Below are 14,765 nucleotides of genomic sequence, written 5' to 3' on the forward strand. Positions count from 1 at the left end.
CATTGAAAGATAATACGATTCCCATACCCACGAACAGGTGCTGATCTAATGATGAAGTCCAAACACAACGCTAGCCTAGCGGTCCAGTCGCATACCACATATAGGTTTCCTGTCTCTCTTCACTGTGTGCTATCAATAAAGCTTATTAAAAACATGGTCCAATAACTATACGAACACGGCTGTTAAATATGTACCATATGAGAGATGGCAGAATTGTTTCTTCACTCCAGGGGTAGGGGTCAGGATGTAGTTGTAAGCTGGTCAAAGACGTCTATATCAAATAGACAGGATGCAAGTCTCCCACATAATGCAGGTCCTTTATGCTCTGTGACCAGCCACTGGTGGTTTTTGTAACCTTTTCACTTCAAAACAAATATTTATAGTCGTTTTTAGCTTACTTGGTATGTCATCAAAACCAAACCACTTCCAACACCTTTTTTTTTAAAAGTTACTTTTTGAAAAGTAAAATTAAATGACCCCCCCCAACCCCCACTCGCCTCCCCCAATTTCTTAAATTCAGGCTAATAACAATTCCATTGTCTCTGTTCAGGTGTTGTCCAGTCACCTCATGCACTCTAGCCTTCCAGGGTTGACCAGACTGGAGCAGATGTTCCTGGTGGCCCTTGCTGATACCGTGGCAACCACCAGCGCCGAGGTCACTAGCTCAACTGACCAGCAGTACTCGGGTGAGCATGGGCTAATTGTGCGTCCGTCCGTCCGTCCGTCCGATATTTACTGTAGTTCCAACACTGTCTCATTCACCGTGGCAGGCTGTCTGCCTGCTTCGCTGGCCGAGCAGACTAGGTACTGCCGACAGCTGCTCTTCAGTGGGCATGTGTTACTGTACATTTTCCTCCTAAAAGATAACCTGATGGTCTACCAGGTTATTCCCAGTAAAATGGTTTTTAATTGCATTTGAAGACTGCGTACTGTATTTTTTTTCTTTCTATTCAGTACGTTTGGTGTTCTACTATGCACACGTTTCTTTCTGGAAATGTATATCTGCTCAAAATATCTGAAGAAACATAATATTAACGGGTGTGTGTGTGTGTGTGTGTGTGTGTGTGTGTGTGTGTGTGTGTGTGTGTGTGTGTGTGTGTGTGTGTGTGTAGCTCCGTACACATGAATCAATATTGCACATTGCCGTATTGCAGCGCCTGAATGTCTATGAGCCCTTAGCAAGAGATGATAGTGTATTAACGAAAGGTTATCAGAATAAAAGCTGATTGCGTGTTCTTTGGTACAGTATGTGGTCATATAATCCCACAGCCATCAATCAATTTGTGCTAACCTCAAGTCCTCAACACCATTGTTTATCCTACTGTGTTGAAACATACATATTTATCTTTGTCTTTTTTTCCCCCCACAACATTTTTCTGCTCTATTTATTTAGTCTTTTGAGAGGCAGATTGTTCCAGTGCTAAGTAAGCATGAAGTGGGTAGGAAGGTTCAGGGACAGGCAGACATTGTCTGGCCAGATGGTGCCTGAACTTCACTGACACTAGATTTCTAAAGGCCTTTTTTACTGCACACATGTAGACAAATATTGCTATTCCATTGTTTGTTTGTTTTAAATAAATGTAGTTCTCTGTTGCATGTGTGTGTGTAGGTGGCGAGGCTCTAGATGAGTGTGGGTTGAGGTACCTGTTGGCCATGCGACTACACACCTGTCTGCTCACCTCTCTTCCGCCCCTGTACCGCATGCAGCTCATCCACCAGGGTAACGCACACACACACACACACACACACACACACACACACGAAAGATAAGCTCTGACATTAATACAGTACTGTGCTCTAATAACAGTATAATACTTGTCAGAGTTTGTGAGTCATGATTTCATATTCCAGGGAAATGATCCTGAAGAATGACTCAAGACTCCCTCCCTCTCTCTCTCCTTCCCTCCCCCATCCCTGACAGGCCTGTCAACATGTCACTTTGCGTGGGCCTTCCACTCTGAGGCAGAAGAGGAGATGTTGAACATGATCCCAGCCATGCAAAGAGGAAACCCTCAGTGGTCTGAGCTCAGAGCTGTGGGGGTGGGCTGGTGGATCCGCAACATCAACACACTGCGCAAGATGGTAGAGAAGGTACTGGGCGATAGAAGCAGTTAAGAGTTTTCCAGGGGCACCCACCGATTGGTTCACAGGTTGTCTAATGGCTGTTTCTGTGTGTTTTTAGGTGGGTAAAGCTGCATTCCAGAGAAATAACGACCCATTAGATGGTGCTCTGTTCTTCCTGGCCATGAAAAAGAAGGCTGTCCTCTGGGGCCTGTTTAGGTGGGTAAACTATTCAAGCTCTCGCACACAACATTTGTGAATTTGATTATTATTTGGGGATTTATTTTATTTTGATTACTTTAATGGAATACATCTATATCTGTTTGATTTCAAACGCCCTAATGTTTGGTTTGCCTCCTGCAGGTCCCAGCATGATGAAAAGATGACTGCATTTTTCAAGAATAACTTCACTGAAGACCGTTGGCGAAAGGCAGCTCTGAAAAATGCCTTCTCTCTGCTGGGAAAGCAGCGCTTTGAACAGTCTGCAGCATTCTTCCTGTTGGCAGGGTCGCTCAAAGATGCCATAGAGGTGCATACACACACACACACACACACACACACACACACAGATTTACTGTACTTTACACAAACTACCACAAGTATTTCATCTGTGTTGCTATTTTTGAATGTCCTAAAAATTAATTAATTAATCATTTACAGTTCTGTTCTGTGAGCTGGATATTCTCTAATCCTTTAAACCACATGAGTCTAAACCTGACAGATGAGGCATGTAGACAGCTTATGTAATCTACCTTGCTCTGGGTTTGCCACACCACACGGTGAAGAGAGAGATTTAAATGAAGCACATATGGATTTTCCTGTGAGCTCCACTAGTGCATAAAGGCTCTTACAGAAGTCCTTTGAACCAAGAAACGATGCATAAAGATGTAGAATGAATGTGTCAGGCCGGTATATTATTTATATTATTGTCAGGCTGGTATATTGCAATACCATTTCACCCATCGTAGGTTTTGCTTTCAGATGAGTCGCAAGTTCACAACCCCCCCCCCACCCTCATTTATGCTGTTTATTTGCTGATGTCTAGGTGTTATTGGAGAAGATGGAAGACCTCCAGCTGGCCATGATAGTGGCCAGGCTGTACGAGGCCGACTTTGAGACCTCCTCCACCTCTCAGGGTCTCCTCTATGAGAAGGTCCTGGGCTGCAACAGGGACGGCAGTGGCTATCACTGCTCTAGGATCCATCCAGATCCCTTCCTCCGCAGCATCGGCTTCTGGATCATGAAGGACTACACCCAGGCCCTTGGCACGCTGCTGGAGCGCATCCCCAAAGAGGACGACGAGAACCCTGGTCAGATATAGAATCATTATCTTACTGAGAACTGTATCCATCTACACATAATTAATCATAGTGTTGCGGGGAACCACAGTAAAATAACAAAGCTATAGACATCCTAGTAGTGACGTCTGTTCTCCTCTGCCCCTGTTCCCTTCCTCGTCACTCCTCCTCAGATGTGATGGTGAAGTCGTGCAACCCTGTGGTGTTCAGTTTCTACAACTATTTGAGGACACACCCCCTGATCATCCGCCGCCACTTAGCCATCCCAGAAGGCGCCGTGACGGCAACCATCGGCCTCACCGCAGAGAGGAGCAACGCTGTTGAGATCAACCTAATAGAACGCAAGCTCTTCTTCACCACCGCCAATGCACACTTCAAGGTGGGCAGCGTTTAGAGTAGAAATTAAATAAAACAAGTTAAGCATATATAACTAATATGCTTAACTTTTTAGCTTGATAAGATAGAGGAATGTCTACAGGACATCTGTAATTAGACACTGTTGGAGGTTCACTCGTACTTATCTTGTTGCTTATCTTTTGTAGGTCGGCTGCCCGGTCTTGGCATTGGAGGTGCTCTCCAAGATCCCCAAGGTGACCAAGACGTCTGGCTCCAGACCGCTCAGTAAAGGCTCGTCTTTGGCCAATATCAGCTCCAGCAAGCCGCTGGAGAACGGCACCCAGGGAAGTGCAGTGGATTGGGCCACACCGGCAGCCCCTACCCAAGCCTGGGGAGCCGACGATGGTGCAGGCGGACTGGAGTCACTGGACTGGAGCCAGCCTCTGGTCAAGGTGGAAGACGAGGGGCTTCAGTTGGACTGGGAAGCAGACAAGGAGGAGGATGAAGATGACGATGATGAAGATGGAGGTCTGATGATGAAGAAATCAGAGTCTGAAACCGGAGCAGATCAGACCTCAGGGAGTGGCCAACCTGCACTGCAGAGGGATGACTCTCAGGTAGGAAACCACCTTTGTACATTGTGCTGTCATTATGGGCTTACTTAACCTAAAGAAGAAAACAAATGCATATTCTAACTTCCTCTGTCAGGGCGAGTCGGAGGTGGACGTAATAGCAGAGCAGTTGAAGTTCCGTGCCTGTCTGAAGATCTTGATGACGGAGCTGCGTACGCTGGCCACCGGCTACGAGGTGGACGGAGGAAAGCTCCGCTTCCAACTCTATAACTGGTTGGAGAAGGAAATAGGAGCCATGCACAAGATCTGCAACTACAAGGTGCACGTTAGTGACTGTCGTTCAACGCTCTCTAAATGTAGACGTTCGCTTACATGTTGTTTTCTTGACGTGCCGCCGGTTCCTCTGTGACCCCGCAGGTGGAGGGTAAGGAGGAGGGCGGCCAGGAACCTGCAGAGCGCTGGCGCGAGCGCGGGGCATCGCTGGACATTCCCGATGACGCCCTGGAGCACATGGAGGCCGGCACCTACGAGCGCCACCAGATGGAACGCCGGCGTCTGCAGGCCAAGCAAGTGCACTCGGAGAGGAGGAAGGCATGGCTGAGGAAGAACCAGGCCCTGCTCAGGGTGTTCCTCTCCTACTGCAGCCTGCACGGGGCCAAGGGAGGGGGAGTCACCTCCGTACGCATGGAGCTCATCTTCCTGCTGCAAGAGAGCCAGCAGGTGATGACAATAATTAATAACATATTAACAGTACGGTACAGTAAGTGATGTATTTATTTAGTTCTGTTGATATAAGTGTTGAATACAGTAACTGTATATTCTCATAGTAAATTTTTCAGATCAAGATACACATTTTAAGCAATCGGGAACGGGAACTCGTACAGGAAGGAATTGGAAGTGATGGCACAAAGAAATGAACGGAACATAATTTTAACTGAAACACTATCAAATTGAAGCTGATAATTGGGCACTCTTTCCTCAATTAATTTGTTTGTTCAACCTATATTTAGGGTGGATAAATGTTAACGTATTCTATTTGTATTTGTCTGTGTAGGAGACCACAGTGAAGCAGCTTCAGTCTCCTTTGCCCTTGCCCACCACCCTGCCTCTGCTATCTGCCAGCATCGCTGCCACTAAGACGGTCATAGCCAATCCAGTGCTTCACCTTGGCAACCATATCCACGACATCCTCCACACCATCGTCCTCATGGAGCTACCGCCCCACCCCATCATCCTGGACGACCGGGTCAGACCTCATCTCAGATCTAGCTTTTATTATTTATAGTACAAGTGCAAAACATGTCAAATAAATAAATCAACTTGCCCGGCTTTGCCAGGCTTAAGCGACACTTTGAGTGTGTTCAGGTATTGGCCGGATTATTGAAATGTGTGTATCTTTCTGCAAAACCACCCCTTAGGTGAATATGCTGCACACACTGGCTGCTTCTCTGTCTGCCTGCATCTACCAAGCCTTGTGTGACAGCCACAGTTACAGGTAAACACACGCATGCACACGCTCACATTTACATACACACGCATGCATTTCTTCAAATAGCAATGCCTTGTATATCACGCTCACGGGTACAATAATAAAAGTACAATATTTGCTTCTGAGGTGTAGTGGAGTAGAAGTAAAAGTACCGAAAAATGTATTGATATAAAACTGGATCGCTAAAATCAAATTTTTGACAGCGGCCGTTGCTAGTCAACGCCTTTCTCAGCCCGTCCCAGACCTGTTTTACTGTGCGTGCAGCCATTCACATGGTGTACGGGCCGACAAAAGTGGGGGTTTTCAGAGTAAAATCTCCCTCATCTGCTTTGCACTCTAGCACCTTTTTTTTCTGGAGAAAAAAAATAAATCCCAGGAACCATAATTGTTAAGTGATGTGCATTCCTGTGATGGTCCGCAGCAGCCAGGCGGCGGCCAACCAGTTCACAGGGATGGTGTACCAGGGCCTGCTTCTCAGTGAGAGGAGACGACTCCGCACAGAGAGCATAGAGGAGCACGTCACCCCCTCCTCTGCTCCAGCACAGTGGCCAGGTAACCAATAATACCACCTTCTGTCTATGGCAGTGGTTTTCAACCAGTGGTCCGTTCAGGGGTTCCAGGTGGTTCCCCAGCTAAATAATGTAACCAAACCAAAGAGGTAACCTTATTAGATCTTTAACTGGTTGAGAGTGTAAAATTAAACCAAATGCGGGTCCATTTGATTTCATTTTATGCTCTCAGGGTTAGATTATTGTTAAACATCTGCATTACTTAATTTACAAGAAGTCTACACAATTAGACAATGTAGAAGAATTGAGTACCACAGATGAAAAACAGTCTTTAGTCCAAATTTAATTCTGACCCCTCCACGAAAAGGCCTCGTCCTGAACCCTTGTGTGGACTTAAGACAGTTTTTCGTCTGTGGCATTTGTGGACAAGATATTCTAGATAAATATTCATACAGTAAATAAAAATATTCAAAATAGTCTTGATTCTGAAATGCTAAATCTCATCAAATGGTGGTCTGTGGCTCAAATGGCAAATAAATAATGGACCTTGATATGAAAAGGGTTGAAAACCACTGGTCTATGGGATCAGCAGCTTTGATTACTGAAGTCCCTCATTATGGCACAATAGTAGAAGTTCTTTAAGTAGAAGACTGAAAAGCTTGTATTTGTCATTGTCAAGAAGGACTTTTGAAACGTTGTAATTTAGAAGAGAAAATGAGAAAGCAGGGGAAGGGAGAGGCAAGTGGAAGAGGGGCAGATGGTGTTCTATAATAAGAGCCCCGTAGCCCCTGGGAAGAAAACAGAAAAGCGCATTTAACCACACCATCATGTTAAATGCTCTATGTGAGTGGGGTCTACTCACTTGCAAAATAACCAACTAATCTTCCTCTTTACCAGTGTTGATTTCGTTGACTAAAACTAAGACAAAAAGTTTCGTCGACTACCTTTTTTCACTGACGAAAACTAAATGGAAACTAAATAAAAACTAAGCTATGGTGACTAAAACTAAGACTAAATATACTGACAATTTCTTCCAACAAATAAAAACTAGACTAAAATGTTAGGAAGAGACTAGTGGACAAGAGATCCAGTATAAGTCATTATACACTTGATTGCATCCTGAAAATAGCAGATCTACGTTGTGAGCTTGTAGGTCGGTAAAATCAGTCATTACAACGGCATCAAGGCCCACCAAAATACATTTAGTCGACTAAAGTCTTATGACATTTAGTCGACTAAAACTAGACTAACACTAAAACATTCCAGGTGACTAAAATGTGACTGAAACTAAATTAAAACTATTCAAGAGACTACGTACGGTATATGACTAAAACTAAAATCATGCCAAAAACAACAACACTGCTCTTTACCTGCACCCAGGTGTGTCGTCCCTCATCTCCTTGGTGGCGTCGGCCAGAGAGGAGGGCCAGCCCCGGCTCAACGTGCTGCTGTGCGAGGCCGTGGTGGCGGTGTACCTGTCCCTGCTCATCCACGGCCTGGGCACGCACAACAGCAACGAGCTCTTCCGCCTGGCCGCCCACCCGCTCAACAACCGCATGTGGGCGGCCATTTTCGGAGGAGGGGCCAAAGTCATCATCAAGCCCAAGAGGCCCGAGGCCCCGCCAGGTATGTCCTCTGGTACCTTAGCGTGCTTCTGTTGTTGGTGTCATCGTGCCATTCTCGTCTCCATTCAGCCCTCTCTCTCACTTCGCTCTAGATATTGGATCCCTCTCTCTTCTCTCTAGATATTGGATCCCTGTCCAGTCTTACCTGTTTCCAAACTCTTATTCTTCTACTTCTTCACCCTTTCCCCTCTCTTCTCCTCCGTCCAACAACTCTCAACATCCTGACCGTTTGTTATCCGAGGCATCTGTCTCATCTGAACACTGGTCCCGTGTGGATCTCCACCTGGTTCAATGGACCTTCTGTCACTCAGTCCCATCCTCTGTTGTGTGAGCCCAGCCACGCTGTGCTGTGTGTAGTCTCCTGTGTGAGGAGACCACACTGTGCTGTGTGTAGTCCCCTGTGTGAGGAGACCCCGCTGTGCTGTGTGTAGTCTCCTGTGTGAGTGAGTGTGAGCTGAGCCACACTATGCTGTGTGTAGTCTCCTGTGTGAGTGAGTGTGCCCTCTGTGTCTCAGTGGCGGCTGATTTTGAGGCATCCAGGGCCGGGCCAGAGGACGCTCAGGAGACAGGAAGGCCTGAGCAGAGCAGCCCCACCCTAAACCCTGCCCCTGCCATCACCCAGCCCCCCCAAAGACCCCCTCCCCCCGTCCGAGGGGGAGAGGGGTCTATTCCAGGGTCGCCGGCAACCAAGGCCAGCTGTGAGTAACGGAGCTGGTCGCTTGCAGTGGCGTTTTGCAGGATTGCAGTGTTCTGAGTTTGCAGGATTGGGATTGCTGGTTTGCAGGACTGTGCATGTTTAACTGTGCAGGTGTGTTGTTGTTGCAGATGCTTGACTTACAGTAACTCCTCTCTCTTGTGCAGCTACTACTACTGAATGCCCTGTATGAAAACCTCTAGTGCACTACAAACCAACAGCTCTGTGTTCAATGTTCTGACAAGCCATCATGTGCCTTTTTGTGTGCGTGCTGTGGCGAGTGTGTGTAGTGTATGTGTGCATTGCATTGCATGCCTGTGTGTGTCCTGAATGCTCTCACCCTCATTGTGTGTCATCCCTGTTGTGCCACTGAAGCAGCAGCTAAGACTAGCGAGCAGATTTCAGTGACCAAGGCTGAGCAGCTCTCTGACAATAACGCTGACCCTGACTCTATAACAGGTACTCTGTGAGTGGCTAGACTAACTGAAATAACAGAGTTATGGATGTGCCTGCGTATTTCTGTTTAGGCACTTGCAATCAAAAAATAGTAACGGTATGTTGCTAAATGTGTATAGTCTTTTAACGATTAGATTGGTGTGGACTTCATTTTCCTTCATGTACTGTAAGTAAATAAGGAAGGCAGAAAATGCCACCGCTCGTACCACCGCACTTTAGTATCTATAATCCAACCTGATACTAAAGTCTGGCAAAGCTATTTGCTATACACAGTTTCTGAAAGCAGCCATTAGCACAAATACACTGTAAGCACGCTCAAAAGCTGAAAATAGATTAGGTACTGCACCAGGTAGTGCCAGAGCAGCGAACCGTTACCAAGTTTAGAGGTACAGTGGCGGGCGCAGCAGCTAATGTAGACTGTGTACACACTACACACACAATTCACAACAATTTGCTATGAATACAGTTGTTTTGTTTAGAAAATATTATAATGCTGCTGGCAACAGGAGAAGCCAACCTGTGTTCAGCTGGTTAGTGTGCTTATGTTGGTGCTGACTGTTTTGAGATGCTGTGTAGAGGAAATTGTATTGCCTGAGTCTAGACTTTAGTTTCATACCATATTATAACAATGTTCGTCCATCTTCACCAGGCTCCGGACTGAAATGCTCCACTTGTTCTGTATTTGCACGGTATCTGTGGAGTAGGTACTGTAGATAACGGGCTGACATTAAGAGCTCACATCTCTGAGAGCTATTTATATATTCTGTTTATCTTCTAATTCTAAGCCTTCTGAAGGCGAGAGGGAGGTATAAGGAGGTGGTAAAATGCCAGCCTTGTTCTAGGGATGCAAATGTTAACATATCTGAACATTGCAGATGCAGGCACACGTGCACACCTAAACGCACACACACATTTTGGCCATATTCTGAGCTCTTGACGATGCAGTGCTTCAATCATGACTTGAAATCCATCTCCCATTGTTTTGGATGCTTTTGTGTATGGGTGTTTTTGCTTCACAGCACATGTCAAATCCAGTACAGTATCTAATGAAACCGTGCTCTGTATAGTTTTGTGTCTGTGTCTGTGATGTCTTAACAACAGGACTGTCTAATCTGTTGTCTTGTTTTGTGTGTGCGGTGGACCTCAGAGGTATTGACCCAGGATAGTGGTGCAGGTTTGTGTGCAGCCTACAGTGTGTATTGCGATGTGTGTCTCTTTGTGCATCTGAATCAGTCCCATAATATACTCTATTTTCCTTGTGTGCGTACATTTCAGACGAACATTTCATTCTTCACACGGAATGTGGAATGTATAGTTTGAACACAGGCCGTATGCAGTGCTCTCAGTTTACAGTGCGGTCAGAAATGGTACAGATTAAGTACGTACAGTACCACACTGTCTCTCACCTTCCTCCTCTTTCCTCATTCTTTGGCCTTTTTGATGAAGCTGCTCCTCTCATCTACTCTTGGAAATGTCAGCAGCAGTCGCGTGCGTGTGCGTGTGTTGTGGTTTTACATTTCAAACCATATTTTGACCAGACATCCCTTCCTCTGCCCCCTCCCTACCTTAGCGGTGCCCGCCCCTCCACCCCCGGCGGAGGACGTGGACCGACAGAGGCGGCGGTTCAACATGAGGATGCTGGTTCCCGGGCGTCCCGTCAAGGAGACCCCCGCCACCCCGCCCCCGGTGCCCGTAGAGCGCCCCGCCTACAGGGAGAAGTTCATCCCCCCAGAGCTCAGCATGTGGGACTACTTTGTGGCCAAAGTATGGGACACGTTGTACGCCCTTAGATTCACCTCTGTTTAATTAGGTCCTACTGTATTAATGTTTTTTAGGAATGGAGAAAACTGTATGTTTTGAAAACTAAGCAATAATGCCTCATCAAAGTTGGTGTTGTGACTTTTATATATTGTCAATTACTTGACTTTTATATATATTGTCAATTACTTGCATGAGAGTGGGAGAGGTGGTGAAGTTAGTTGCTTTAGCAGACAGTTTGATGGTCCAATGGAGTTCAGAGGTTTTGTCTGAATCGCTTTTTACTACTTTTGATTGGTCCAATATGTTTTTAACCTACACACAGACGGTGTTTAATGGGATTGATTTATAAAAAATATAAATGGAGTTGGGTGGCTTCCTCACAACAGCAACGATAAAAGTTTGAAACTGCTTTGTTTGCCAGAGTACCTCTGGCAAGTGTATTAAGTGCATTAATTGCACTCTTCTGCATTAAATATAGGCTGTAAACTGTGTTCTGTATGTTTTTAATTTTGATGTGATGAGATTTGCTGTATTGATGTAATGCTATTGTATCTGGTGAGAACAAAGTTATTCTATTCTACTGCTTAGACTCTATGTGCTTCATAGTTTAGAATCTTAACTATGCTCTTTCTTTCTCTCTCTCTGTCCATCTGTGTCCCTCACCCAGCCCTTTCTGCCTCTGTCAGACAGCGGTGCTTTATATGACTCGGATGAGAGCGGGGGTGAGGATGATGAGGACGACGATGACGCCTTCCTCTCTGACACCCAGATCACAGAGCACTCGGACCCAAACTCCTACAGGTAAGACTCAGCCCAGGTCTGTTGTTCTGGTTGAACCCTGAGCTGTGTATAGTGGTGCTTCATTAGTGTATTCTAAGCTAACATGGTCTGTGGTTGATATACAGCTGGTCTCTGATCCGACTGGCCATGGTCAAAATGGCTCTACACAACGTTAAGAGCTTTCTCCCAACAACCGGCCTCGACTTCACAGGTACACACACACACACCGTCTCATATACACGCATGCATACACGTGTGCGTGCACACACACACTCACTCACTCACTCACTCACTCACACACTCACATGCAAAGTCAAACTCATTCACACAAATCCTGTTGTGAATTCACCCATTCTTTTGGTGACTTCTTAAGTTAACAAGTGTAATTATTGGTCATTGCCGTGTTCTGTGCCCTACCTTAATTGTCATCGTGTCTGGGCATTGTATATTGCATAAACAACTTTTGCTATTTGTTATTGTTAAACAGTCCTAATAATAGACGGTTTATAAGATCGCATTTCACCATATTAATTGATGATTACCAATTGATCATTTTTCTATACCGATTATTAAGGTGATTTTAACTAACTCACTATCAGAACTAGCCCTGAAACATGACTGCCATGATGATTATCATGACAGTCATGACGCAACTGCACCCTGTTTTTGGCGCTCGCTACATTTACAACTTTTCCGTATACGGTATATAAACATTCAGATTTCAAATATAAAGTACTCACAATTTGTCAAAATTAGTTAGTTGCAGCACCAGCGATTAGAATTGCTGCATCCCGCGTTGTTTAATAAAAAGCATTTTTATCCGAGCGCCCCGGCTACTTTTTTCAAACGGGGTTCGTTTGGGAAATCCACAGTTGCACACCGGGAGCACACTCGCCTATTAGTCTGTATTGGCAGGGCGGTCAGCGTACCTATATCGAACACACCGAGTGCCACCCTCCTCCCGACCGATAGGGGCGCGTAGTTGAAAGCCAATGGCAAAATAACAGCTCGGATAAAAATGCTTTTTATTAAACAATGCGGGATGCAGAAATTCTAATCGCTGGTGCTGCAACTAACTAACACCTGTGGGACAAATTGTGAGTACTTTATATTTAAAATGCGAATGTTTATATATTATTTTTTTTTGTTAATGTAGCTAGTGCCAAAACAGGGTGCAGTTACTTCATGACTCTCGTATGAATACGAGAGTCATGAACCATGGCTATATCAGAACTAAGTTTTTCTAAATCTCTAGAATTCACACCCTACTCTGCGTTTGGCCCCGTTTTACAGCATGAGTGACCAGCATGATTTCAATATCTCTGACTGACCCTTCGGAGATCATTTCAGACCAGTTTACCATCTCCTTTGGATCTGACACCTGGAATCTCTGTTCATGATTGCTCACCATAATGTTGCTCTGCTCTCCACATGAGTAATTAAAAATTTGGATATGTTTTGAAAGGTTATGTTTTCCTTTTACTCTAAGCCTAAAGGACTTTTAACACAAGGAGTACTTTGGCAGAGCTCACCCGCTTCCAGAGTTGTGTAGTGTTGAACTTTCTTTTCCTATGTGATCCACAGCACCCATCTATTCACATGAGAACAGTGCGACAATATGAAAATGGAAACGGTTGCCCAATTCTAGGTTAGAATTGACTTGTGGTCACTGTGTTTCAGAGCTGCCAGTGACCTCTCCTCTGTGCAATGCTGTTCTGAAGACTCTGGAGAACTGGGAGCAGATGCTTCTGGAGAGGATGAACAAGTTTGAAGGACCCCCGCCCAACTACATCAACACCTACCCCACTGACATGAGTGCAGGAGGGGGGCCTGCCATACTCCGACACAAGGCCATGCTGGAGCCCGACAACACACCTTTCAAGTGTGTTTTATTCTTTTCTATGACTTGGATTTCATTGTGGAATGTCTTGGAACAGCTCTAGGGTTCCTGTTGTGGTTTGTATTTATTTGTTTTTGTTCTATTCCAGAACAAAGAACCACCTCTCCTTCCCAGCCCGACGTCTTTGGCATTTCTTGGTGAAACAGGAAATTCTTCAGGAGACGCTGATTCGCTACATCTTCACCAAGAAAAGGAAGCAGTGTGAGGTCAGCAAGCTGAGAGAGAGCATCTCTTCTGACAGATGGCCTGTCTGGATGATGATGATGTTGATTATTGATTTGGCCTGATCTGATGATAGTCTCGGGAAGCCAGACTATTCCACAATCTCAGAATGCTATAGAGTTTGGAACTACCCCTCCTGAAATACGAACATGGAAGCTGGCATCTGTTCATTTCCGTTCGCGAAAATTCATTTAAAAATATCTTTACATTTCATTAAGCAGCAAGCTATATATTCTTCTATTATTTTGATTTATATTAGGATAAATGTGTGCGACTGTAAAGACTAAACGGAATTGGGGAGGAGGCTTCACATCCGCTTTATGCCATTTATCATTATTGTCTCACCATGAGACATCTCATGGCTAGCATGTAATGTCTACAACAATTTAGAACTATTTGTCAATCTGTAAATCTATAGTACCTACGTTCAGTAGCAAAACCAATGGTTACTGTTCTATTCACCCTGCACCCCACACAACAATAGCCCCATGCTAGAGATCACCATTTCCTTACACCCCCACTTGTGTGTGTTCATCAAAGATCCTATCAACCCTTGTCATTTTTTTTCCTTTTCGTTCCCCGTTTTGTGTTTGTTTTGTGCATGTGTGTTGTGCTGTGTCCCTGTGTTCTGCGTCCACATTGCTTTTGTGTGTGTTCTGTAGTCTGTACTAGAGAACCATGTGGACCATCTAAGGCCAAATAGGCTTGCAGGAGCTCTTTGTCCGAACAAGGTAATATCGCTCATCCTCCCAGGCCCTGGCTCTGGGCGCCCATCTGTCCGTCCGTCTGTCTGTCTCTCTGGAGGAGTCACTACACTGCCCATCTTGGACGAATGAGATCATTTAAGATTCTTTATGTATTTTCTTTTTCTGTGCACATATTTATTATGTGTCAAATACAGTATGTGGATGTGTAGGTCTGGTTTAGTATAAATTGGCAGTATAGTGGCAAATGTATACTTTGTCTTATATGACCTGTTTATAACAAAAAGAAAACGGCGTTATGGTCGTACAACAAGTTTGGTCTCAAGACCTTCAAAGTTTTTTTTCTCCATGGTATGGT

General features: G+C 45.1%; 1 protein-coding gene across 9 annotated transcripts in view; it reads left to right on the forward strand.

Moving 5' to 3' along the window:
• The window catches only part of dmxl2 (Dmx-like 2), a 48,730-nt gene that overhangs the window by 23,616 nt on the left and 10,349 nt on the right, over positions 1-14,765 (forward strand). For 2 of the 9 annotated variants that reach the window (XM_080774180.1, XM_080774182.1), the window contains exons 25-46: positions 551-686; positions 1,610-1,720; positions 1,922-2,091; positions 2,183-2,280; positions 2,425-2,590; positions 3,107-3,371; positions 3,533-3,738; positions 3,902-4,312; positions 4,404-4,586; positions 4,685-4,987; positions 5,322-5,513; positions 5,686-5,762; positions 6,178-6,308; positions 7,646-7,891; positions 8,406-8,588; positions 8,963-9,043; positions 10,611-10,804; positions 11,469-11,602; positions 11,707-11,792; positions 13,262-13,463; positions 13,570-13,687; positions 14,366-14,434. In XM_080774180.1, the coding sequence (XP_080630306.1) occupies positions 551-686; positions 1,610-1,720; positions 1,922-2,091; positions 2,183-2,280; positions 2,425-2,590; positions 3,107-3,371; positions 3,533-3,738; positions 3,902-4,312; positions 4,404-4,586; positions 4,685-4,987; positions 5,322-5,513; positions 5,686-5,762; positions 6,178-6,308; positions 7,646-7,891; positions 8,406-8,588; positions 8,963-9,043; positions 10,611-10,804; positions 11,469-11,602; positions 11,707-11,792; positions 13,262-13,463; positions 13,570-13,687; positions 14,366-14,434 (3,762 nt within the window). The remainder of the gene's footprint in view (positions 1-550; positions 687-1,609; positions 1,721-1,921; positions 2,092-2,182; positions 2,281-2,424; positions 2,591-3,106; positions 3,372-3,532; positions 3,739-3,901; positions 4,313-4,403; positions 4,587-4,684; positions 4,988-5,321; positions 5,514-5,685; positions 5,763-6,177; positions 6,309-7,645; positions 7,892-8,405; positions 8,589-8,962; positions 9,044-10,610; positions 10,805-11,468; positions 11,603-11,706; positions 11,793-13,261; positions 13,464-13,569; positions 13,688-14,365; positions 14,435-14,765) is intronic. The other 7 variants (XM_080774181.1, XM_080774183.1, XM_080774184.1 and 4 more) reach the window with 7 other exon arrangements.

This window comes from Protomyctophum bolini (assembly GCF_963924005.1).
Source record: "Protomyctophum bolini genome assembly, chromosome: 1".
NCBI classification, from domain to species: Eukaryota; Metazoa; Chordata; class Actinopteri; order Myctophiformes; family Myctophidae; genus Protomyctophum; species Protomyctophum bolini.